This window comes from Ictidomys tridecemlineatus, chromosome 6, assembly GCF_052094955.1.
Source record: "Ictidomys tridecemlineatus isolate mIctTri1 chromosome 6, mIctTri1.hap1, whole genome shotgun sequence".
NCBI classification, from domain to species: domain Eukaryota; kingdom Metazoa; phylum Chordata; class Mammalia; order Rodentia; family Sciuridae; genus Ictidomys; species Ictidomys tridecemlineatus.
In genome coordinates this window covers 196,473,748-196,500,842 of record NC_135482.1, presented here as the reverse complement: position 1 = coordinate 196,500,842, position 27,095 = coordinate 196,473,748, and the positions used below count along the sequence as shown (strand labels likewise).

At 46.6% G+C, this 27,095-nt stretch overlaps 1 protein-coding gene across 4 annotated transcripts in view; it reads right to left on the bottom strand.

Moving 5' to 3' along the window:
- Myo16 (myosin XVI) overlaps positions 1 to 27,095 on the bottom strand; it is a 524,759-nt gene that overhangs the window by 373,519 nt on the left and 124,145 nt on the right. For all 4 annotated transcript variants that reach the window (XM_078016333.1, XM_078016334.1, XM_078016331.1 and 1 more), the window contains exon 2: positions 18,516 to 18,779. In XM_078016333.1, coding sequence (XP_077872459.1) covers positions 18,516 to 18,741 — 226 coding nt within the window. In that variant the 5' untranslated portion in view covers positions 18,742 to 18,779. The remainder of the gene's footprint in view (positions 1 to 18,515; positions 18,780 to 27,095) is intronic.

Sequence of the window (27,095 nt, the reverse complement as noted above, 5' to 3'; positions counted from 1 at the left end):
TCAGCTTGGCCTCGGGTGAGGGAGTCCCGGTTGACAGCATCGTAGTGACGGGAGCGCGCAGCCAGAGCCAGCCCCGCACAGGGTGTCCGTTACAGGAGCGCAGCCACGGCCCGGGAAGGCGAGCCCCCTCCTCCCCTGCCCAGCAGGTCTGCTGTGGACACTGCAAATGGACACGTGACATGGGACAGGGTGTGCTGGGGGAGGAGGGAGGGAGGGAGAGACAGGCTCCCAAGCTCAGTACTCTTAGGGATAGAGCTGGGCTCCCCCTCGAATTCACAGGCAAACCCCCAGCCCCAACAGGACCTTATTTGTAAATAGGGCTTGAAACTGGTGACCAAAGTTCTGTGACACCTGGTGCATTCCCTGGTGCACTAGGCCTGGCATCCTTATGAGAAGAGGAAGGGACACCAGGTGCATGAGAAAATGCACAGGCCTCACTGTCCCGCTCAGACCCCCCTCCCCTTCCCTAAGCCCTGAGACCACCAGGGTAAAGTGGGCAGGTGCTTACACAGCCACGCGTGGACGGCACACGCATGTGCACACCCGGTGCCAACACTCCCGATACAAAAGACCCCGTGAGGGACTGACGCTGGCCTGGCCTGGGTGGGGTCTTGTGGGGGTTGGTTAGTTCCCACTCCTGAGAGCGGGTTTTCTAAAGGGCTTTTCCGGTGCCGGTGCGTCCCGGGATGAGGTGGGTGGCACTGCTTTTCCTCCTGTTACTTGGGAACATCGGTGCCCCTGCCCCGGGAAGTGCTCTTGTTCCGTGGATCCCCCGGGGCTGGAAGATCGAGCTGGAAGAACACGGACCCGGGGAGGCCAGGGGCTGGAGTCCAGGGCGAGTCTAACTGCTCCTGAGTGGCCCTGCAGGACGGCGTCCATACAGCTCCCTGGGACGCTCCATGTCCTGCAGCAGCTCAGGAGAGCCCTGGGGGTGGGGGTGCGGCTGCCCTCCTGCACACTGCGTGCCCCCTCTGATCTTGTAGATGGCAAATCTTCTCTCCCTGTAAACCACTTTCCTTCATGGTGTGCTCCGGCCGCACTCTACACATGGCCTGGCTGCTGCCTTATAAACTAAACAGCACCTGGGCCTCTGACAGATTGTGCCTTTTCCCATGAAAATTGCTAGTCATTTTTTTCTTTTCTCATAAACTGCTGTGAGCACAATGAATCAGGAAGCTCCAGGTTTACACCAGCGGCCGCATACTGTCTAAAATGAGATGCGTCAGGGACCTTGGCGGCAACATGCATTCAGGGAACCGGAGTGTTTGCTTTCTTCAGTTTCGATTTGATCAAAAGTGAAGAGAGTGAAGAGTCAGAAATTACAGCTCTCCTATCCTGGCCTTAATCCTTACCAGACACCGACCTTAGTAGAAGGGAGGGTTCAAAGAAAGAACATCAGATTGAGGGGGAGACTGACCGGTGATGAGAGTATGGAATAGGGGACAGTGTCTCCTTGTCCAGCCCAGACCCTCTGCCTGCCCTGAACTCTGACACCACCAGGTTAAGATGGACACGTACAAGGTGTGCATGGATAGATACACATGTGGGCGTGCACAGACATGTGCATGTGTGCGACTGGTTCCAGTTTCCTGGGGAATCCCGACAGATTCCAACAGGGTCTCCGTGCGGGGAACACACACAGCATCATGGTATCTGCTAGGGGAGGGAAGAGTCACGCCTTCTTCTCGTGCCTTGGCTCCAGCTGGTCTTTCTGCACAGCCTGCCCTCCTGCACACCCCCAGCACCTGGAAGACTCCGTCCAGCACGGACGATAAGTGCATCCATGAGAGGTGGACAAGTTCTGGTCCTTCTCTTGGCACAGCACTCCTGAGCAATCAAGACATGGGGACAAGTGACAATGGCCTCCAGGGGCGGACACTGTCTGGCCTGAGGACATTAGGAGGGTGCACAGAAGAGGAGACTCCCTGGAGGGAGTGGAGGAGGTGGCTTCTGCCCAGGGCACCCTGGAACACAGTCCCAGCCGTGAATGGCAGGCCACATCTGTTCCCTCACCCCCCCACCCCACAGAGGATGGAAGGAAAGGGTTGGCCGGAGTGGGGGAACAGGCTGCAAGCCCAGACGAGCGAGGAGACCACCCAGCTCTCCCCACACCCAGAGGACAAGCAGCCACCGTTCACGGAAGGAAAGACTGACCCTCCTCAAAGGAACACACTAAAGGTTCTGGAAGAGAGGTTCCGACTCAGGATCGGGGGCCTGAGGAGAAGAAGGGGCAAACAGGCAGAGGACAGTGGAGGCAGAAGCCGACCTGCATGGTTCACGCTGGGCTGACTGCAGAACGCTGGCCGCAGACAAGACCCTGCTTCATGGTCCACAGGGTCCCCAGAGAAACAGTCCCAGTCCAGCATGTGTCCTGCCCACAAGGCACCTCCTGGGACCGAGGGCCACTGTCATTGGGGAATGCCCTGATGGAAGGGTCAGATGGGCAGACGTCCTGGGGGAATCTGAGGACACAGAAACCAGAGCATCAGAAGACCCACCGACAAGGACGAGGACTCCAAGGAAAGGACACACAGACCCCTCCTGCGCACAGCTGCCAGAGCCAGCTCCAGTCCCAGGGGGCAGCCTGGTCTCCAGGACGATCAGGCAGGCCGAGCAGCTGGCTCCACACTGCACACTCCCGGGGTGTCAGAGGGGGACGAGGAAGGGAATCCCCTCAAGGCACACACGGGGCCTGTGGGCAGGGCAGGGCTGCTCTGGGAATCAGTCCCATGGAAACCGAGGCGGAAGGCAGCGGACGGATGTGACTCCGGCTCCAGTCAGGCTGCCTGACGTCCCCCACGTGGTCTCGCAGTCTAAAACACCAGGAGTGTGTGGCCCTGTGTTGGCATCCTGGGGCTGCTGTACCCAGGCCACGTAAAATGGGCAGCTGCAAACAACCTCACCGTCTCCTCTCGCAGCTCTGGGAGTCAGGAGGCTAAGAGCCAGGTGCAGCGGGGGGCATGTCCCCAGTGGAGTCTCCAGGGGAAGCAGGGCCAGGCCTCTCCCAGCTCGGGGGCAGAGGCAGTCTCCCCCCGGCCGCAGCTGTACCACTCCATTCTGTGCCTGTTGTGTGAGGACACCAGTCACGTGGACGGGAACTGTGAGGGACACTATTTAACCCAGCACTTGGGGGGCTTGCATGGGGGAATAAAGGAGACACTGCAGATGAATGGCCACAGGAGCTGGCTTTGACACAGTAGGAAGCAACAAACCTGCCTGTGCCCCTCCAGGACCTGAACGTTCTCCTTTCAATCCCTTTCCAAAGGTGCCACCCAATCCCGAGTTCTCATTGTCTTACAGTTGTCATAATTTCCTGAGCCTTCGTCCATCTCCAGCTGTCTTCCCTGTGTAATTATAAGATAAATCTATTCTAATTTACAACACAGTTGCCCGAGATGCTCCTAAAGCCACGTTCCATTTCTGCGTATCTCCACCCACAGTGAGTACGGCCCCATCAGATGCCAGTCAAGGTCATCAGGCTCTTTAATGCTCCCATCACACCTCTTAATTCTCTTCCAAGTGACAAATGTGGCAACATTTATTATGCATGTACAGTGGTAATACCCGAGATGTCACCTGAAGGTCTCTGCATGTATTACCCAGCTAATCCTCGCAGCCACTTAGGAGAGAGGTGTGACTCTCAACTGTGTTTGCAGGTAGGAAGGGAGACCGGCTGCTGCTGGCCAGGGATCTGAGCCAGCGAGGGGGGGACCTCCACCAACTCCAGAGCGTCATGAGCCATCCAGGGGTTGCATGTGGGTCACGGCATTTGGAAGCCCAGTGGATAGAAACATCTGGTGTCTGTGGACATTTTCTCTGGTCAATTGCCCAGGGACAATGTGGATTTCTATCCTGCTCTGCCAAGGCCCACACAGCACCTGAGATGGGTGTGACGTGCCAAGATGTCAATCAACCTGCTGACCTCAAGACATCAGGAAGCAAGACTCTGCCCTTAAACCTTATCCCTGCCTCTGATGTATTCCCTTAAATAAACCACCACAGCCATCTTCTCTCTGTCTAGTTCCAGAACCCACATGGACTAGAGCTATCAGGGGCATCGCTTCTGGAAATACATTTCTGGCCATTTGTGTTTGGTTATTCACTAATTATTTGAGACTTTAGGTTTTAGGTGGCTTACATCCTCCTGGGCAGGAAGAGGAATCCCCCAGTGAGACTCTGGCCATCGCCCCGTTACCAGAGCAGAGCACAGTGCTGGCCCTGGCCATGTGGTCACCATGCTCTCCCACCCGACGTGGAGGCCAGCGCTGCCCTTGGGTGTGTTCCCGGAGTCACTTCCTCTCCCACCCAACTACAGAATCATCTCCAGAAACGCAGGGGGTCACGCTCATCACATGCTCACTCACCCCAACACCTGCCCAGGGAAACTCCTTTCAAATGGAACCATTAAAAAAATGAACAGGTTCTCCATCTATGTCATTAATGCTTATCAAGAACATTTCTCTCGTTTTTCAATTATTCTTATAGTGCCTAGAAAAGTTGTGGCCGTACAGCAGGCAGTTAAAATAATGAGGCCTTCTCAGGAATCTGAATATGGTGCTGATGAAATATTGAGCCATGCATTAACCTCAGCTAACTTCACCACCAGAAATCTGCCTGGGGACCCTATGACGTGACAGATCCCGCCCCGTCCTCGGCTCAGGCCGCCCTGACACAGCAATCTCTTCTCCGAGACTCTGCTTCCTGGTCTGTAAGTGGGGAGAAATCCCAGTGACTTCTGGTGGCTCCTGGGAGGGTCAGGAGGACACACAAAGCTGGGATGGAGTCGGGCTTGCCTGCAAGGTGCCAGAGGACGCTGACACCGCAGTCACCTCTAGCAGAAGGTCCTGTGAGCAGGAGTAAGATGGGAGACCCCCAAAAGCAGGGACTGTGGAGAAGCTCGCATCCCCACCTCGGCCTCCTCTCCCCCTCCCCGCCTTCCCGCTCTCCATCTGTCTCTCTCTCTCTCTCTCTCTCTCTCTCTGTGCACGCGCATCTTTTGAGTGGTATAACTCAAAGTTGCATTGACAACAGTGAAGGGAAATTTAAATTTTCTTTAGGGAAAACAGAGTTACTGAACACACTCTAGACAGATGCAGTTCATTAAACCGACAAGTCGAAACTAAATCATCCCCAATTCCCCGGAGGGAACAAGGAAGCATCAGAGATATTCAAAGTGCACTTACAAGTGTGAGATCTACAAAGTGTAAAAACATCTGCACTGACTTTCAGGGACACACTACAAACCTCAGCGTGAATGACACCAGGCAAGTCCTCTGGAGCAGGCCCCTGGTCCCTTCCCTCCACAAGCCAACGCCGACTCAGTGAGCGGAGGGAAACACAGGGTGAAGAAGAAGGAGTCACACAGACACAATCCGAAGAGTTTAAGCCACAATTTAAGTGGAGGCTGCTGCTTCTTCTTAGGACAATATAGAGTTTTAACTCTCTCAGGAGCATCAACGTGTTGACTGCGGTAGTGGCTTAACTCTAAATGAAAACGTCACTAAATCTTTCCTCTGGACACATTTCTACAAGAAGCAAAGTGCATACGTGCTGGGGAAAGGAGGGTGCCTTGGGGACAGGGCTTGGGGACAGGGCTTGGCTTTCCAGCACAGTCGACTTCCTCACTACAAGAGGCCCACACACGCCCTCCAGAGTAGTGGGGCAAATGGTGCCCCCACGGGTGCTCCCCAGGCAGGGGTGTGTGAGTGTGAGTGTGTGTGTGAGTGAGTGTGTGAGTGAGTGTGTGGTGTGTGAGTGTGTGTGGTGTGTGAGTGTGTGTCTGAGTGAGTGTGTGTGTGTGTGAGTGTGAGTGTGTGTGGTGTGTGAGTGTGTGTTAGTGCATGTGTGTGAGTGTGTGAGTATGTGTGTGTGTGATCGTGTGTGAGTGTGTGTGAGTGTGTGAGTGTGTGAGAGTGTGTGTGTGAGAGAGTGTGTGAGTGTGTGTGTGTGTGAGTGTGTGTGTGAGAGTGTGTGTGAGTGTGTGTGAGTGCGTGTTTGTGTGTGTGTGTATGTGTGTGTGTGTGTGAGTGTGAGTGTGTGTGCGTGTGTGTGTGAGTGTGTGTGTGCATGTGTGTGAGTGTGCGTGTGTGAGTGTGCATGTGTGTGTGTGCGACTGTGTGTGTGCGAGTGTGTGTGTGAGTGTGTGTGTGTGCGAGTGTGTGTACATGTGTGTGTTGCCCATCATTGCTCATCTAGGCCAAGTCCATGAATACAGGGACAGGACATTTGGTCCTCCCCACCTTGGTATGCAGAAGGCCTAATCCCAATGCAGTGGCCTTAGGTGGGACCGGGGAGGCCATCAGATTTAAATGAGGTCAAAGGAGGTTTTCCTGTGCTGGGATTAGGGCCCTTAAAGGAAAGGAAGAGGTTCCAGAGCTTCCTCTCACCCCGCGAGGCCACGGCAAGAAGGAGCTGCGTCAACCCAGCCACCCTGACCTGGGTCAGGAAAGGAATGTGTGCAGAAAGCCACTCAGTCGGTGACATTTTGAAAGACACCCTCCGTGGTCAGCCCCCTGACTGCACACCGTCGTCATGCAGTGCCGTCAAACAGCTGCTAGAAATCCCCACTCTGCGGAGCCTCAAGGCCCTCACCTTCTGATGCCCATGCCCACCCTCCCTGCGGCGGGGCGCTGCTGCCCTGGTAACAGGATCTTCCCTTGCCAGCTCTTCCCTTGGCCGGCAGTGGAAGAGGTACACGGGACACCTCCCTGGGGACGTCCTCCTCCAACACTACAGAAACTTATTTTATTGTCATCAAGAGCAGAGGAGCAAGATGTCACCGCCTCGCCCAGAGGTCTTCTCTCTGAGCGTGGCTGCCACCCACACGGCTACCACCAATGCTGCTGCCACCCTGCAATCGCCTGGGATCTTCTCTCTGGGTGCCACTGATGCCACCCCAACACCACTGGCCCAACACCACTGTCACTGAAACCGCTGCTGCCCCCAGAGTGACACTGGGTGACATTGCCCCACAATTGTAGCTGCAGCCACTGCTGCTGCTGTCCCACTAGAGCTGCCACCAACCCCCACCACCACCACTGCCACCACCGCCCAGCGGTCTGCCTCCTGCCACGGAGACTCCAGGTTTGGTTGCACACGGCTGCATTCATCTTGAGATGCTGGCCAGGGTCTGGGGGCCAGGGGGCCAGCAGGTTTGCTGCCACAGTCATCTCTGTCTGTGGGACTCTGGGACTCTGGCCAGCACCTCGAGGTCCAGGGTGGGGGTCCCTGAGGGTCTGGCTGCACCTGGGTCTTCCTGCTGAGAGTGCTGGTGGGCCCCGTCTTGCTGCTGCCTCTTGGGGTTGCTCCTCTGAGTGGGCATGTCCCTGGTGGTCTCTGCAAGCTGGCGCAGCCCTGGGATCTTGGGACTGCAGTGTGGCCAAGCCTGGGGTAGCTGAGGCCCAGGTTGGTAGGAAAGTGTCTGGTCTGCGAGGGCTGATCCAGGCCTGGCCGTCCTGTGAGACATCAGGACAGGCCCGAGAAACTTTTGAACGTTGACAGAAACGGTTCGATTTTCCACCAAGATTCATTTTACTTTATTTTATTTTTTATTCTCTGACATCTGTACCATATTTGGAGCAAGGTGTTTTTATGCATCAGTGTTTGGTGGACAGTGATATATGAATGATGTTTTGCAGTTTTGTTGTGTTCTTATATTTTTAATCTTTTTCTTTGTTTGTATTCTTCCTCTCTCTTGTCTGTTTTCCTGGATTCTCTTTCCACCTTTCTCCAACCAACAGCCAATCTCTGTCATTTTCTCTTCCACTCTTCCCGTGAATTTGTGCTTCTAGCCTCTCCCTTACTCCCTCTTCATCATTGCGTACTACACTACTGCTGTTCTCCCGCCCACCATTTGAAATTGTGAACCATTTCAGCAAATTTTCTGTTTATACTGTAGACAGCTATTGGACTCATCATTTTGGTGCATTGCGAGAAAGCACTAGATGCCTTGGTGGGTTCTATTAGGTTGAAGGCTAGATACTGTTTACACTGGGTGCTGCTGATATTGTCTCACCCTTAAAGGAAGGTACCAGAAACCTTCAGGGACAACACAAGTCTAAGGGTAGAACCTGTGCTGCCCCAGATCCACACCCCTAGATGGGAAAACACACAAACAGCATGAAAAAAACAAGAGAACAAAACTCCCCAACAAACCCAGATGCCCCAATGACAGAATCCACTGACAACACAGTAGAAAAAAAGCCCAAGAAGGAGTTTAGATTGTACATAGTTAAACTGATCTTCGAGGTAAAGGATGGTATAAAGAAGGAACTCAGAGAAAATGAAAGTGAAAGATCACTTAAGTAAAGAATTAGCAATTAAAAAAAAAACAGGCAGAAATCCTTGAAATGAAGAAACCAAATTATAAATTCAATGAAAAGTATCACCAACAGACTAGACCTCGTGGAAGACAGAATCTCAGGCAATGCAGAAAAGATATATAATCTTGAAAATAAAGTTGCCCATGCAAAGGTGGTAAGAATCCATGAACAGAGCCTCCAAGAATTATGTGATAACAGGAAAAGACCAAACTTCAGAGTTGCAGGATAGATGAAGAAGCAGAGATTCAAACCAAAGAAATGCACAACCTTTTCAATAAAATAATATCAGAAAATTTCCCAAACCTAAAAAATGAAATGGAAAAATCAAATACAACCCCAAATGTACAAAACTACAGCAGTCCCACAACAAAGCATATTATAGTGAGAATCACTAAAATACAGAATAAGGATAAAATCTTAAAGGCTGTGTGAGGAAAAAAACAAATTACATATAGGGATCTCTACATATACATGTATTTCTCAAAACTAGGAGATCCAAGGATAATATATTTCAAGCTCTGAAAGAAAATGGATGCCAACCAAGAATTTCTATCCTCATATCAGATAAAGAGGATCTGAAGCCAATGTTAATCCGAAAGGGACCAAAGCAGACATTTCATACTGCTTAAGTGAATCATACATCAACAGGTCATAACAATCATAAAGTTTTTGCCCCAAACAATGGAGCATCTACATACATCAAACAAACCCTTCTCAATTTCAAGAATCAAATAGATTACAACCCAATATACTAGGTGACTTTAACAACCTCTCTCACTACTGAACAGATCTTCCAAACAAAACCTAAATAAGGAAATTATAAAACTTAATAATACAATCAATAATTTAGACTTAACAGACATATATACAATACTTCACCCATCGATGAGTGAATACATTTTCTTAGCAGCAGCATACAGCTCCTTCTCTAAAATAGACGATATCTTATGCCACAAAGCAACTCTTAGTAAATTTAAAAAAACATAGATAATACCCTGCATTTATCAGATAATGGAATGAAATTAGAAATCAATGATAAAATAAAAATAGAAGCTACTCTATCAAAGGGAGACGAAATAATACAGTATTGCATGATGAATGGACAGTAGAGGAATCAAGGAAGAAATAAAAAAATTCTTAGAAGTAAATGAGAACAATGATAAAACCTATCAAAATCTCAGACACAATGAAGGCAGTGCTAAGAGGAAAGATTATTGCATTAAACTTATTCATTATTGAATAAAAAGTCAATAAATAAATAACATAATGTTATATCTTAAAACCCTAGAAAAGGAAGAACAAATCAATACCAAAAGCAGTAGAAACCAGGAAATAATTAAAATCAGAGATGAAATCAATAAAATTGAAACAAAACAAACAATTGAAAAATTGACAAAGTAAAAAGTCTTTTTTTGAAAAAATAATAAAATAGATAAACCCCTAGCCATGTTAACAAAGAGAAAGAGAGAAAACTCAAATTACTAAAATACATGATAGAAAAGGAAATACCAAACAGACACATCTGAAATACAGAAGATAATTAGAAATTACTTTGAATATTTATACTCCAATAAAATAGAAAATATCAAAGACATCGACTAATTTCTAGAGACATATGACCTACCTAAACTGAATGAGGAGGCCATACATGATTTAAACAGATCAGTTTCAAATAATGAAACAGAAAATGCCATCAAAGTCCTACCAACCAAGAAAATCCCAGGACCAGATGGATTCTCCAGTGAGTTCTACAAGATCTTCAAAGAAGAATTAACACCAATACTCCTCAAAGTATTCCATGAAATAGAAAAGGTGGAACCCTTCCGAAACTCATTCTATGAGGCTAGTTTCCTTCTAACCAAAACCAGACAAAGACACATCAAGGAAAGAAAACTTCAGACCAATACCCCTATGAACACAGATGTAAAAATTCTAGCAAATCACACACAACAACATACTAAAATGTTAGTGCACCACGATCAAGAGGAGTTCATCCCAGGGATGCAGAGTTGGTTCATCATAGAGAACTCAATAAACACATCAGTAGGCTTAAAAACAAGATCATATGTCATCTCAATAGATGCAGAGAAAGCATTTGACAAAATACAGCACCCCTTCATGTTCCAAACACTAGAAAAACTAGGGATAGTAGAGACATATCTCAACATCATGAAGCTACATATGCTAAATCCAAGGCCAGAATAATTCTAAACAGAGAAAAATCTAAAGTCTTCGCTCTAGAAACTGGAACAAGACAAGGATGTCCTCTTTCAACACTTTTATTTAACATCATCCTTGAAACTCTAGCCAGAGCAATCAGACAGAAGAAAGAAATTAAGGGGATACAAATAGGTAAAGAAGAACTCAAACTATCACTATTTGCTGATGACAGGAGTCTATATTTAGAAGATCCAAAATATTCCATCAGAAAACATCTAGAATTAATAAATAAATTCAGCAAAATAGCAAGATATAAAATCAACAGATATAAATCAAACACATTCCTATACATCAGCGATGAATCCACTGAAAGAGAAAGTAGGAAAACTACCCCATTCACAATAGCCCCCCGCCAAATAAAATTCTTGGGAATCAATCTGACAAAAGAGGTGAAATACGTCTACAATGAAAACTACAGGACACTAAAGAAAGAAACTGAGAAGACCTTAGAAAATGGAAAGATCTCCCATGCTCTTGGATAGGCAGAATCAATATTGACAAAATGGCTATACTACCAAAACTGCTATACAGATTCAATGCACTTCCTATTAAAATCCCAATGATGTTCTTCATAGAACAAGAAAAAGCAATCATGAGACCCAGAATAACCAAAGCAATCCTTAGCAAGAAGAATGAAGCAGAAGGCACCGCAATTCCCGACCTTCAACTATACCACAGAGCAATAGTAACAAAGACAAGATGGTATTGCACCAAAATAGACAATGGTACAGAATAGAAGACACAGAGACAAACCCACATAAATACAATTATCTCATACTAGACAAAGTTACCAAAAACATTCACTGGAGAAAAGAGAGCCTATTCAACAAATGGTGCTGGGAAAAATGGAAATCTACATGAAACAAAATGAAATTAAACCTCTATCTCTCACCTTGCATGAAGTTCAACTTAAAGTGGATCAAAGACTTAGGCACTACACAGAGACCCTGGGCCCAACAGAAGAAAAGTAGGAGCAAATGGCCATCATGTCAGCCTGGGATCTGACTTCCTTACCAAGACCCCTAAAGACAAGTAATAAAATCTAGAAGCAATAGATGGGAGGGATTCAAACTAAAAAGCTTCTTCTCAGCAAAAGAAACAATCAATAATTGAAGAGAGAGCCTACAGATTGGGAGAAAATCTTCACTACAGACACCTCAGATAAAGCATTAATCTCTAGGTTATAAAAATAACTCAAAAAATTTAACACCAAAAACCAAATAACCCAATCAATAAAAGGACTAAGGAACTGAACAGACCCTTCACAGAATAAGAAATACAACTGACCAACAAATATACAAAAAAGTGTTCAACATCTCTAGCAATTAAAGAAATGCAAATCAAAAGCTACAACATTTCATCTCACTCCAGTCATAATGGAAATCATCAAGAACACAGGCAACAATAAATGTTGGTGAGGATGTGGGGGAAAAGATACACTCATGTACTGCTGGTAGGACTGAAAATTGGTGCAATTACTATGGAAAGCAGTATGGAGATTCCTCAGAAAACTCAGAATGGAACCACCATTTGAGCCATCTATCCCAACGCCCCGTCTATACTCAAAGGACTTAAAATCAGCCTACTATTGGGATGTGGCCAAGTCAATGTTTATAGCAGCTCAATTCACAATAGCTAAACTATGCAACCAACCTAGGTGCCCTTCATTAGATGAATGGATGAAGAAAATATGGCATATATACTTGATGGGATACCACTCAACTTTAAAGAAAAATGAAATTAAAGCATTTGCTAGTAAATGGATGGAGCCGAAGAATAACATCCTAAATGAAATAGGCCAATCCGAAAAAACCAAATGTTTTCTCTGTCGTGGATGCTAATTCACAATGGGAGGCTGGGCGCTAGGGAAGACTAGAGTTTCTTTAGATTGCACGGAGGAGAGTGAAGGGAGAGGAGGGATACGGGATAGGAAGGACAGCAGAATGAAACAGACATTATTACCTTATTATCTACACGACTACAATGAGATTCTACAACACATATGATTAGAAAGGGGAAATTATTCCCCATTAATGTATGATATAACAAAGTTCATGAATGCATTATTGAAGTGGCACCCCCTTTCTCCACAGAAAAGCCCTTTTCACCATGGCTGATTTTAGGACTATCAGCAAGAGTCCAATGTAGATAAACTTCCTATTTTCATGTCACCCTGTTTACTTGGCCACTGGCCGAGAAGATACCAGCACTCCAGGTGCTGGACACCCCTTACTAGTTTTTTACAAACGTATCCAGTACAGTACTTTGAAGAAATGTGCAAACAAGGCCTCTGGCCTTGAGCTGGGCTTCACAGAGATGTCTTCATTTTTAGGATAAGTTACAAATGGGCTCCATGGTAACGGCTGGCAGGGGGAAGAGAGAGAGGGGAGATGAAGCTCTCCTCTTCTCAGGTGCGGTCCTTGAAGAGTTAACTTGCCCAGAACAGTGAAAGAAAAAGCTGATTTTATGTGAACTTCTGCAGACTGTGAACTTCTGAGCCCCTCCCCTTACACGCTGGGTATAAAACTCTGAAACTCCCTGAACTTGGGGTTCAGGGGATTGATGGATTACAGCAAAGGCTGTGCCCTCTGAACCTGGCTGCAGCCAAATAACACTGTTTCCTGCTGTCTTCAGTGCCTTGACTCGTTTGTCCCTACAACATTACTAATTAAAACAAATAAAATAATTTAAAGAAAAATGAGTGAAGGAGACAGGTGTAGGGAGGTCTGGAGGAGTGCGGGTGCCCAGCGAGCCAGTGGGGACCTGGGGTGCACCACACCTGCTGCCCCCTCACCTTGATTACTTTACACCCAGGGAAGTGGGACTCCACTATCAGCTCCTTCTCTCCATTGTTACTCACAAGCTCACAAAAACCCACTTCTTCAGTGAAATCCAACTTAAAACTCAACATGGATTATTAAAATGAAAATTATCCTTTGCTTCTCTTGAATTGAAAAATCAAACCTGACGGCTTGTTTAAGTTCACACCTTTACACCAACATCCATGAACACCCTACCCCACCTACTGTGCTCACTCATTTGCTAACTTGGCTGGCTGGCGAGTCTTTGCCAGGCACGTGCAGTCACCAGGAGAGTCTGTCTTGGCAAGAAATCCTGAAGTCTTCTGAGAAGCTCGTGTTGAACCTCACCAAAATGGCACCTCAGGACCCATGTGGAATGGTGTCTGGGACGGCAACCCAAGGACAGGCTGTGTCATGAAAGCTATAGGAAGGTCTCAGGATAGGGGCAGGAAGATGATGCCAGACCGTTTTTGAAACCGCTGAGTCACGCTGCTCTTCCTTTTCAGTCTGTGTTTTTATAGCGCATTTCTCCTGTAAGTCCTTCCATACTGCATCTCTCTGCCCGTGTGTCTCACACGCGCACCCTTTCTCCTCTTTGCTTACCCTGCAGCTCCTGGGCTCCATCCCCTCTTAGTGGACAGCCCTGGTTCTCCCACCAGATTCACTAGGAGGAGCTGCCTTGGGCTGCCCTCCACCCACTGACCCTGTCTCCCAGCATCTCTGAAAACTGCCCCCTTCAGGCTGGTCCAGTCAGACCCCAAGGTAGGGCCTGGACACGGAGATTAACACTAGAGCTCCTAGAGGACCGGCCCAGCGGCCAGGGCTGGGGCCTCCAGGACGCATGTCCCAGCCGAAGCCACGCCGGCCACGTGGGACCAGGTCAGGTGGGTCTGCGTGCACGTGGACCCGCTGCAGCCTCACAGCTCTCCAGGTCATCAGCGTCCCTCTCAGATGAACTGTGTTCTCCGCGCACACCTGAAACCGCTTCTCCTCCTCCCACACCTTCCATTTCTCTCATCCTCACGGAAAGCCCCGTGAAGGAGTCCTTGCGCTTTCCAGGTCCATTTCTACTTCCCCGCTCTGGCTCCCAGCCCTGGAGGCGTTCTTCCCATGATTCACCTGAGCCAACCACCTCCATCCCCCTGGGCGGCGGCAGCTGGCCTAATGACCCATCCCTCCTCCTTGGAAGCTTCCCCTCACGACCCAAGAAAGCACCTGACCTCATTTTCCTCCTTTCTTCCCGTGGTTCTGCCGCCTTTCGGGGAGTTCTTGGTACCGGATCCTCAGGTCTCAGCCTGGGGTTCAAATCGTATCTGAGTTTGCCCCCTGGGTGAGTGGACCTGCCCCCTGGCTTTCCGCACCATCTCTGGGCTCAGGAGCCTCAGCTCTCTATCCCCAGCCAGTGAGGCGCTGCCTGCCGCTCTCAACCTGGGCTCCCGGAGCGACCCTGCCTTGTCAGAGCCTTCCATCCTTCTGGTTGTTCAGGCCAAAACAACTGACACTGTCTATGTGTGTGTGTGTGTGGCACTAGGGATTGAACTCAGGGACATTGAACCACTGAGCCACATCCCCAGCCCTATTTTGTATTTTATTTAGAGACAGGGTCTCACTGAGTTGCCTAACAGCCTTGCTTTTTGCTGAGGCTGGCTTTGAACTCGTAATCCTCCTGCCTCAGCCTCCCAAACCACTGGGATTACAGGTGTGCACCACTTTTAAGTCCATTATTCCTACAGTGAGCAGGACTCTGGCTCCCAAGTTGTGCCCTATGGAATGCACTGAATTTTCTGGGGAAAGCAAATTACAGTTAGTAAAGAATGACCTGAGAGCCATGAGAAGATGCTGGACTGTCCAGATGAGCCAGTGTCCTCACACGGGGCCCTAAAAATGGAAGAGGCTGGCAGAAGAGCTGGTCAGAGAGCTGCAAGATAGGAAAGGAAAAGGGCGGAATGCGAACAGCAGGAAGGAGCCGGATCCACCTGGGCTGGCAGTGACCGCGGCAGAGCAGGCCGGGGTCAGTTAAGGCCGTGGCCTTGGAAGCTGAAGTGGCAGGAGCAGGTCTGAGGACACCTGCCTTCCACCCAGGGAGACCCGCGCCTGGCTTCTGGCCCACACAACTGTGGGGGACACACGTCGCCCTTTTCAATGCCCAGACTTGGGTGATCTGTCCTGGAGGCAACAGAGAATCAACACCCCCCCCCAGCCAACCAGCACGCCCCGCCTGCTCTCTCCTCAGAGACCCCGTTAGCTCCCCTCTGGGCCGAGCCACACTCTCACCTCCTGCCAGCTCTCTGCTCCTGGCCTCAAAGTCCTCGGTCCACCCCACCCAGACCCGCTGACCCGTTAACTCTGAGGTGGCATTCAGTCTCTTTGTCCCCAACCTCCAGTGGTGTCAGAGCCCCCTGCACACAAGAGCCAGGGCCCTCTGCATGCACCTGCCCACTCCTCCAGGCCAGTGCCTCCTGCTGTCCCTGCTCACCCACTTGGCCCCTCTACACTGGTGGTCTTGCTGCCCCTCCAACGCCCAGCAGACGCTCACCCCAGACGTCTGCATGATGAGCTCTGGTCTCCTCAGGGTGGCCCCGTGTCCACAGCACCTGCCTGGCCGTGGTCACCTCCACCACGCCAACGGCACAGCCCAGTGGCCCAGGTGGTGGGTGCCTCCCTCACAGGTGCCCTTCCAGGGTACAGCACGTCCTGGGCCAGCTGACACTCTCTTCCCTGGACTGTCACCTTGGGGTGTCCTTCACCTTGTTCCCACAGCAACAGCTCTGCTCACTCTCCTCCCAGTGAGGTGACTGCTTCCCGTGGGGGGACCTGCTTCAGTTCGGATCCCACCCTTCAGTCGTCCCTACAGCTAAACAGCCCGGAGTGAGCCTCACCCACAGCCACCTGCGGGTAGCCATGTCTTTCTAGGAGCCTGTGGATACCGGACTTCCCGGGAAACCACAGGAGGAGGAGGGACAACAGCACCCGGTGTGTCCCCATCACCTCACGCCTCTCAAGCGTGCCTTGGGGGACCCCCTCCTCCTTCCTGCTCCTTCCAGACAGGCCCCCCCTGGGCTCCAGGTCTGCGCAGCTGCTGGCCGCTGCCCGTGCGGTCTGCTCTTCTTTCCTCCCCTCGAGCCTTCAGGATCAAGCATCAAGGTCACAGCCTCGACCACCAGGTTCTCGGAGGAGCTCTGCCCAGCAGACGCAGCCCACCAGCCTCCCCGTCACGGTCACTCAGCAGCTGTGCCCTCTGTTCCCAGGTTTATCATTCTCTCTCAACTAGACTGGAAAATTTAGAGGGTGGGGTCCACACTCTTCCTGCTCTGTGAGCACCAAGGTGACAGCACAGTTCTGCCAACAGCAGCTGCTTACCGGGTGAGCTCAAGTGGTCTGACAGGACGGTCCCCAGACGTCACCTTATAACCGTACACCAGCTGCCCGTGGGGCTCCGAGTCCATCACTTGGCTGCTCAGTTTAACCTTGACTTAGTTATTTCCCAATGCCTGCAGATACTTTGCACAGGAGACTTTATAACTTTACAAGTGATTTTTTGTTTCCTTAGTTTGCAGTCCATGTAGGGCTTCAGCATAAAGACCCGCATCCTGGTGTTTGCCTGGAAACCCCTGTGGCGAGGCAGGACAGCTGCCCAGCCTCTTCCCCCACTCTCCTGGAAGGGACGGCAAAGGCAGGAGGGAACAGGTGTCCAGGGGACACTGTCCCTGCCCTCAGCCTCTTATGGATGCCAAGAGGAGGTGTCAGTGAAGAGCCACGGGGAGCAGAGAACACCAGCGGGAGTCCAGAGCCTGAGCTCAGTGCCCAGGAAACTGGTCTAGACGATCCTGCAGGTCCTGCCAGGCCACCCCCTTCAGAGTCCCTCTACTCCACTGTGCTCTACATACAGCAGAGCTCTCCAGGACTCTACTGAACCAGCGAGTCTCATTAGTTCTTCTTGTGTATGACATGCTGTTTTCTTAGATACAGATTCACAATCCCTGTTTGAAAGCCTTGGAATCACAAGTGCTATTAGATTTATGATTTTTCCATATTGAACAAGTTAAAAAACATAACTAGGTCAGAGAAAGTTCTGCCACTAAATGAGCTACCAAAAAAAATTGGTTTCAGAGCTTTTTGAATTTCCGACTGTGCTGAATGCATTGTGAAGAACACCTACATTAATCAACCGCTGGTGTTAGCGCCAACCAAGGTCAATAATTTACAGTTGTTTCTTCAAGGCCTTCCTCACCCAGACGCAGAGCTCAAACAGTTCCCTCGCACTAGAACCTGGGCGAGAAGGTTCTAACCAGAAACAAGATTCACGCACAGGAATCTGGGAAAGGTGAGCCCTTGGTCTTTGAAGACAACCGAGATTCAGACTGGGCAGCCTTAGAAACGTGTGGCACCAGGAGCCAGACAAATTCAGCGCAGCCTTGGTGGAAATGAACACAGCTGGCAGCTTCGCGATGCTGGACCTCTGGGAAGACCACAGAGGGCAGGAGGGACAACAGCGCTGAACTAACACACAGGCCCCGGGACAGAACATAAGATCAGAAATCAGCCCTTACTAGAGACCTGGTCCTCCATACAGGACCCCAATCAGACCTGGGGAAGGGCCGTGTCTGCACGGGAGGCGGGGAAACTGGATCCCCACACTGGGAAGACAGAAACCCGACCCCTCCCACCTGCCCAAAAGGCAACAAACATGCACCAAAGACCTGGAACTTTAAACTCCTAGAAGACAGGGGAACCGCTCCAATGAATTCTGGATAAGGTGACTATTACGTCCTGAGAGTTTTGAGGGAAGTGACTTTACTAACCTATCTATCATGTAGGAGCTGACCATCAATGAATTTCACAGTCAGAATCATCAAAGGAAGCAATTTCATAAATAAAAATTTCGTTAACAATCTGAATGAATAATTTGGAAAGAAATCACTTGCTTTTCAGATAGCTCTAAAAAAGCAAAACTCAACAATTCCACGTTTTTCATCTTTTGGGGGTACTTGCGACTTTTGATAAAGGTTCTTTGGACAGAGCAATTTTTTTCCCCTTGAATAGTTCAGACAGTGAAAAGAAAGCCTGCTCCAATATTTAAAGAGGCTTTTTATCCCCCATCCTCCACCCAAACCCAACCAAAACCCACCATGAGAAACCAACCACAGGGGCGGCCTCACCCCACGCCACGCACCTTCTTTGTCGTTGTGGTGGATGATGGCGTCCTGGATCATGTCGGCGAGGTTGAAATGCACTTTCTGGTGCTTCCCATGCCTCAGCCTCCGCAGGAACCCTTCCTGCTTCTGCAAGGCCTTCTCGCGCTCATAGTAGGCTTTGATCTGCTCACAGCGCATGCGCTTCACCAGCCGCTGCCGCTGGCCCAGGGGAAGGGACTCCAGCAGGCACTGGTCAATTTCCATCTCATGGGATCGGAACACGTTACATAGCTGAAAGCAACCTGCAACAGACGGAAGGCGGGAGTCACTCGACCTGCTCTCGGGCGGTGACTTCAAACCACCCAGGGCACAAGCACAAACTAGTTCAGTGCTCTGTGCTTGACATGCACACACAAAGTCCTCTTTACAGATGGGAGACACAAGCAGAGCCGATGTCTTACTCGGCTGGTGACGTGGTGACAATCCCATCACAGAATTAGACATAGATAGGTTGGTTCAATAACCACCACCATCCTTTCCTAATTTTGTAAACCTACATCAAAGGTCTAAGTGTGGCCCATTGTTTTAAACTTCTTCTCACTAAATAATGCTAACTCTGTGCGTTTAAGTCATTCCAGTTCCCCCAGAACACCCTAAGAAAACTGGCTTTGCATACAACTTAATGTCATAGAGTGCACCTACCCTATCAGTTGTTTGGATCCCAACATGGTCACTTTCACCGATTTCTTGCTGAACATTTTTCATCACGACCAGTGGCATTTATTTCTAAAAGCCATAACTATGGTCAAGTGTAAGAGAGAAGGCACAGAGATTTTTCTTTATCATCACAAAATAAAGCATAGGATCGTGGCTGTTGTGGGCTTTGTTTTCCTAATATAGGGCTTAACATACTGAACTTCCATTCTGTTAACTTATAACACTTTCCTTTAAGGTTCTATTTCCTGACCACCACCCAAAACACCGAAATGAAACTTTACAGACATGTATTTACTATGAGGCCAAAATTTCCCTGTTGGCAGAAAATGAATGTTAATCACTGAAAAGTCTAGAATCTGGCTGACCAGGGTGGATCGAGATCAGCATTTATACGCGCTTTACTTAAATACTCAGGAGTCTCAAGCAAGCTGAAGTAACTACATGGGCAATCTGTGTGGCTGGGCGCTTGCCATCGAGGTAGACGTCTCAGGCTGGGTCATCTTCGTCCTTGGAATGGCGCCCTGGTCCTTGGACAGGACAAGATGGGACAATGCTGTCCCCCTTCTGTGTTTCTCCATACTGTAATTCTCTACTCTCACAAACACCAGCTCTATTATATGACCATCACTGTTTTGCAAGTAAAGAAAACTTAGTTGAGAACCCCTGAAGCTTGCCCAAGACCAAAGGGGTGGTTCTGAGAGTCAGATGTGCTTCACACAGGCCCACAAGCAAGCAAGACAAAACACCAGGATTGTGTAAAGACAGGCATTTCACGTGCGACTCCCTTTACGGACACTGGAAGGAGAAGGGGGTGGGGGAAGCAGTGTGGGATCTTGTTTATTTGCTTTTGATGAAAGCTTACCATTTCACCATCATTTTTCATAAGATTTTTCATAAGTGCTTGTAAAAGTGATGACGGAAATTTCAACTACCTACTCACAAAATGGTCCCTTTTCAATGACCCTGACACAAATGGACACTCTGAAGTAATGACAGACTGCCCCAAGTGCGTCCATCTGTCATGAGCCCCAGAGGCCACAGACGGCCTTCGTTAGTACTGAGCAGGGCCTGTTTCTGCCCTTAGATCTGTTTAGAAAACAGCATCAGATTTGATGCAGCAGCTTTGACGCTCACCACAATCAGGTGAATGTCCTAGCTTGTCATTAGGTGACCAGAAGTCATCAGGGCCACCAGGAAAACCTACAGAAGCAGAACGGCATCTAGAGGGACGTGTGTGAGTCTTGTGGAGCTGGCAGGGGACGACCATCCAAAGACACAGCCATTCTCCAGGTCTCAGGGTCCCAGAAGGAAACTGCAATCAACCTTTAAGGATCCTGCAGGGACAGCTCAAGACTCCTCGAGTAATCCCCCACAGCCTGTCCAACGGGCACGGAGGGTTGCTCTCAGATTAATGTCCTGATTCTCTATGATTTGTAAGAACCAAAGGCCACTATTGTTAAATTTCAAATTAAACATGTTTATAATCTTGATTTAAAGACTTTTTTTTTTCTTTTGCTAATAATGTCCTGTCCTTTGACTTGAAATAATCTATACCCTGGTGCTTTATAGTCTGAAAATACATTGGGTATTATGACTTTTTCTTTGCATTCTGACTTTTTGTCTGATTACAAGTGCATCAGCTGCATTCATGTGCATGTATGTCAGTGTGCAAGACAATACATTAAAGGTAATGATTATGTGGCTGCCCACAGTGTGCACAGCCATCATCCTAGAAGCTTAGGAGGCTGAGGCAGGAGTATTGCAAGTTGGAGCCAGACTTGGCAACCTATCGAGGCCCTAAGCAGCACGGTCTCAGAGCATTATATCACAGCAAACCAGAAAAATAGAGAAGAGAGAAACCCACTAAGAAAATGGAGCCCTGGAATTTTTCCGCTTGTGCACTCTAGAAACCCTCATCTCAACTGGAGTGAAGATCCCCACGTGGCTATGGCCCGCTAAGTGTCAAGGACTTCTACACAAATCACTCCAAAGTGCTACATCTAGGAGACAGCATGAGTAAGGGCAGAGATAATTCTAAAAGGACATTTCTAAAAACTTGCATCCAATATTCAGGAACAGACTTTTTCCCAAGAAACATTGGGTGATTTATAAAATGGACCATGCCTTAGACCACAAAGCAAATTTCAAAACAGAAGAGAGAAAATACAAAGGCCGGATCTTAACACGGTCAAGAGTGGAATGTCAACAACAGAAATGGAGCCTCACCCCCAAAGTGTTCAGGAATTTACAAAAGCTGATTCTCAACAAAGTGTGGGGCAATAAAGGGAGAGTCAATAAATATTTTCCATCATCCACTGACAAAAAAACATCCACATCAATTTTTTGGATTAAATTAAAGCAGCTCATAGAAATAAATTTACAGTTTTAAGTGTATATTTAAAAGAATACATTTCAAAAAACAATGAGCAAAATATGAAACTCCTAAAGGTAGAAAGGAAAAAGAAAAGAAGCACATACCAAAGAAGAAGAGGAAGAGAAGAGGGAGGGGAGGGAGGGTAGAGGGAGGGGAGGGAGGGGGAGGGAGGAGAGGAGGAGGAGGAGGAAAATATAAAACAATTAGAAATGAAACCACCAAAGAGCAAAAGTGAAGAAAGACATGAGAAACATACACTACCTAGTAAAATACAACTAATGGAATGGGACGGGAGAAGACAGAGAAAATGAATAGATTGATATCATTATAGTAATTAAGCCAGTTTATTCCCCCAAAAACAAAGAGAAAACACTCAACCATAAAAACAAGAACAGAGATATGGCTGAAATGATTCTTCCAGCATTTAAGGATGGAAAACTTGCATTTTTACCCAATTCTTTTATATAATAAAGATGTTAATTACCTCCATTCATTTTCTAGAGCTAGCAAAAGCTTAATATAAAACCAAATGAGGGCACAATCAAAAAGGAGAGCTACAGGTCAATCTCATTTAGAAGGACCCAGGCAAATGCCTACCTGCTTGCAGATTAGCAAAGTGGACAGGCATGAGCGTTTGCCAGTGGAAGGAAGAATGACCTTATTTTAAGACATCCACCAAACTTCAGAAAAAAAAGGGCCTGCTGTCATTGCTTCTTCTCTACCTTGAATTGAAGATCTTAGCATAGAAAAAGTGACAAAGGAAGAGAGGTAAGGGGCACAAAACGTGTTCAGGAGGAGGAAAACACAGTTCTGTTTGTAAACAGTTACCTGTATAGAAAAGCAATGCTCCGGAGGACTCACCTAGCAGGACTGACAGCCCAGATGAAGACCATCACGTTTTCAAACCTAACAAAAGGCACACACACCGTCTCACTAACACACTGAAAAATGTAAAAAGATTTGTAGAATGTCATTGACTGGCCAAGTTGATAAATGTCATTACCACTACCACGGAAAAGCAAGCAGCCATAACTGGTAGAATTTAAGATGCATCTTTCCTAAAATTAAGGTAGGTGCTTTTAGATACCTCTTGAAATATGATGTAGATAAAGACCAAATAATCTAACATGCAATGAAAATATTTCAGTGTGACTAAAATAGACCATTTAAGCAATCACTTCCCTCATTTCTAGAGAAAACAGATCTATTTTGCTGCATTCTGTCTGCATTCTTTTTTCTTTGTGCTACGGGGAGAGTAGACACTTAGATAATTGGAACAGAATGGAGCCAACAAATAGGAAGACACAAATCCCACAAAAGTACAGCCAGCAGATTGGTGACAAAATCCCAACAAGGACAGCCAGCAGATTGGTGGCAGAGGTGCAACATAAACCACTGAAGGAGCGTGGCCTTTTCCATAATGATGCTCAAGCAAGAAGACGTCTACAGGGAGAAAAGTTAAACCTTAAAGCCTTTATCACAACAATCCACATGTATCCTAGATTTCAATGCAAAACATAAGACTACAACTCCTCCAGAAGATAACAAAAAAACCTTTGAAATTCAGACTTCATCCAAAAATATGATTGAAAAAAAGAAAAGCTGATGAATTGGATTTCAACAAAACTAAAACCTTTTTCTGTGTGATAGACACCATTAAGAAGATGGAAACAAAAGCTAAAATAGGCCCCACTTTAGGTCACAAAGCAAATATTAGCAAATATAAAAAATAGAGATAATTTCCTGCATTCTATCAGCTCATAATGGAATGAAATTAGTAATCAATGATAAGATAAGAACATAAACCACTCTAATACTTGGAGATTAAATTATGCCCGTTTGAATGATGAAGGGATAGCAGATGAAAATCACTGGAGAAATTAAAAAAAAAATCTTAGAAGTCAATGAGAATAGTGAGACAACATTTCAAAATCTCTGGGACAGGGTGAAGGCAGTTGTAAGAGGAAAGTTCATGGTATTGAGCTCATAAATTTAAAGAATTGAAAGACACCAAATAAATACTCCAAAATTGCATCTCAAGGTGCTAGATAAAGAAGAACAAAACAACACCCAAATCAGTAGGAGACACAAAATGATTAAAATAAGAGCCAAAATCAATGAAATTGAGATTTTAAAAAACACAAAAGATCGATGAAACAGAGTTGATTTTTTGGGTTTTTTTTTTGAGAAGATAAACAAAAATGGTAAATCTTTAGCCAAATGAATAAGAAAGAAATAGGGGGAAAATCAAATTATAAAATCCAAGATGACAAATAAAATATCACCAGAACACTACTGAAATCGAGATGATTATCGGATGGTATTTTGAAAATTTTTACCTCAGTAAGCTAGAAATTCCTGAAGATATTGACACATTCCTAGAGCCATATGACCTACTCAAATGGAGCTGTGAAGATATAGAAAATATACATCAATTTCAAGTATCAAAAGCTTTCCACAAAACAAAAGCCCAGGACTGAATGGATTCTCAGCTGAGTTCTACAAGGACTTTTCAAGAAGAACTAATATCAATCGTCCTCAAATTATTCCATGAAATACAGAAGAAGGAAACTTTTCCAAACTCATTCTATGAAGCCAGTATTTCCCTGATGCCAAAACCAGACAAAGAGACATCAAAGAAAGAAAACTTCAGACCAGCACGCTGGATGAAAGTAGGTGAAAAAATTCTCAATAAAATGCTGGCAAACCAGATGTAAAAACACATTAAAAATAGTGCCCCGTGATCAAGTGGGTTTCATCCCAGGGACGTAAAGTTGGTTGAACATACAGAAATCAGTAAATGTAATTCACAACATGAATAGACTTAAGAACAAGAATCATATGATTATCTCAAAAGATGCAGGAAAAGCATTGGACAAAGTATAGCACCCATTCATATTTAAAACACTAAAAATTTAGGGATAAAAGGAACTTATCTCAACATTGTAAAGGTCGTATAGGACCATCTCAAGGCCAACGTTATTCTGAAAGGAGAAAAACTGGAAGCATCTCCTCGAAAAACAGAAACAAGACAAGGATGTCCTTCTCACCACTTCTATTCAACACAGTCATTGAAACTGTAGCCAGAGCAATCGGGCAAGAGAAGGAAATGAAGGATGTGAATGAGAAAAGAAGAGCCCAAATTATCTCTGTTTGCTGATGACATGATTCTTTATTTAGAAGACCCCCCAAAATAACTTCACCAGAAGACTTCCAGAACTCATAAATGAATTCAGCAAAGTAGCAGGATACAAGATGAACATTCAAAATAAATTGTGTTCCTCTACTCCAATGATGAATCTGCTGAAAAGGAAATTAGAAAAACTATCCATTCAAAATAGCCTCAAAAACATAAATAAATAAAATACTTGGGAATAAATCTAACAAAACAGGTGAAAGGCCTCTACAATGAAAACTTTAGAATACTAAAAAAAAGGAATTGAAGAAGACCATAGAAGGTAGAAAGCTCTCCTACATTCTTGGATGGGCAGGATTACTATTGTCAAAATGGCCATACTATCAAAAGCACTACGTGATTCAGTGCAATTCCCATAAATTTCCAATTACATTCTCCATAGATACAGAAAAGACAGTCATGAAATTCATCTGAAAAAATAAGAGGCTCAGAATAGCCAAAGCAATCCTTAGAGAGAAAAGTTAAGCAGGAGACATCCCATACCAGACCTCAGATTGTACCACAGAGCTATAGTAACAAAGACAGCATGTATTGGCACCAAAACAGATATGAAGACCAATGGAACAGAACAGAAGACACTGAGAAAACCCCACATAAATACAGTTATCTCATGCTAGACAAAGGTGCCATAAAAGATAGCCTCTTCAAAAAATGTGCTGGGAAAACTGGGAATCCATATACCACAGAAGGAAATGTAACCCCTGTCTCTCACCCTGCATAAAAGTCAACTCAAAGTGGATAAAAACCTAGGAATTAGACCAGAGACCCTGCAACTGCTAGAGGACAATGCAGGCCAAACAGTCCAGCTCAAGAACCGACCAAGACTCCTTGTGCACAAGAAATAAACTGATCAATCAGCGGATGGCCTCAAAATAAACAAGAGTGTGCAGACTGGGCCTACAGGATGGGGGAATCTGTCAGAATGGACATTTATATCCAGGATATGCAAAGAAATCAACACCAAAAACAACATCAGCAAACGGTCAAAGATCCAAACAGACACTTCTCAAAAGGAGAAATAAAAATGGCCAATAAATGTATGAAAAAAATGTTCAACATCGTTAGCAATTAGAGAAATGCAAATCAAAACGACACTGAGATTCCATCTCACTAAAGTCAGAGTGGCAGCTATCAAGAATACAAGTAACAACCAATGTCGGTGAGGCTGTGGGGAAAAGGGGGCGCTCCCACATCACTGTGAGAGTGCACATTGGAGCAGCACTCTGGAACCCTGTGTGGAGGTTCCTGGAAAAAAAAACTAGGAATGGAGCCTTCATACGACCCAGGTATCCTACTCCTCAGTATAAATCCAAAAGATTTAAAATCAGCATACTTCAGTGACACAGCCACATCAGTGTTCATTGCAGCACAATTCACAACAGCCAAGTCATGAAGCCAAGCTAGGTGTCCTTCAACAGGTGAATGGATATGAAGTGTGGGACACTTAGACCATGGAGTATCACTCAGGCATAAAGAATAATGCCTGAAGGCATTAGCTGGATGGAAATGGATGGGGTCAGGGGACTACCATGTAAATGAAATTCCCCAAATGTCAAACGTCAAGTGCTTTTTTCTGATATATGGAAACTAATTCAAAATAAAGGGGGGGGGGTTAAATAAAAAAGAACAGAAGAAAGATCAGTGGAGTAGACAAAGAGAAAGGACGGAAGGCAGCAGGGAAGGGACAGGGAAAGGCAGTGGAGTGGATCTGACCCGACTCTCCTCCGTACATATGTGACACACCACAGGGGATCCGCCCATCATGCACACCCACAAGACACGAGTTAGGGAAAACCTGTAAGTAGAGAGCAGAAAGATCCGCAGATTAGGGGAAAGGGGAGGGGGAGGGAGAGGGGAGTGAAAGGGGAAGTTGTGGGGACTGAATTAGAACATTATGTTCCATGCTTTTATAATTAGGTCAAGTGGATCCTATTATTATGTATCCTGTATGTTCCTTTCAGCTAAAAAGAAACTGTAAAAAGAAAAAAAAAAAGCTATAGGATATGAGGGAAGAGGTACATTGCTGGTGGGACTGCCAGTTGGTGAACCACTACAGAAAGCAGTATGGAGTTTCCTCAGAAAACGTGGAATGGAACCACCACTAGACTCAGCTATCCCACTCCTTGGTTTATACCCAAAGAACTTAAAATCAGCATACTACAGTGACGCAGCCACATCCATATTTATAGCAGCTCAATTCACAATAACTAAACCATGGAACCAACATAGATGCCCTTCAACAGATGAATGGATAAAGAAAATGTGGTACATATATACAACGGAATACTACTCAGCCATAAAGAAGGATGAAATTATGGCATTTGCTGGTAA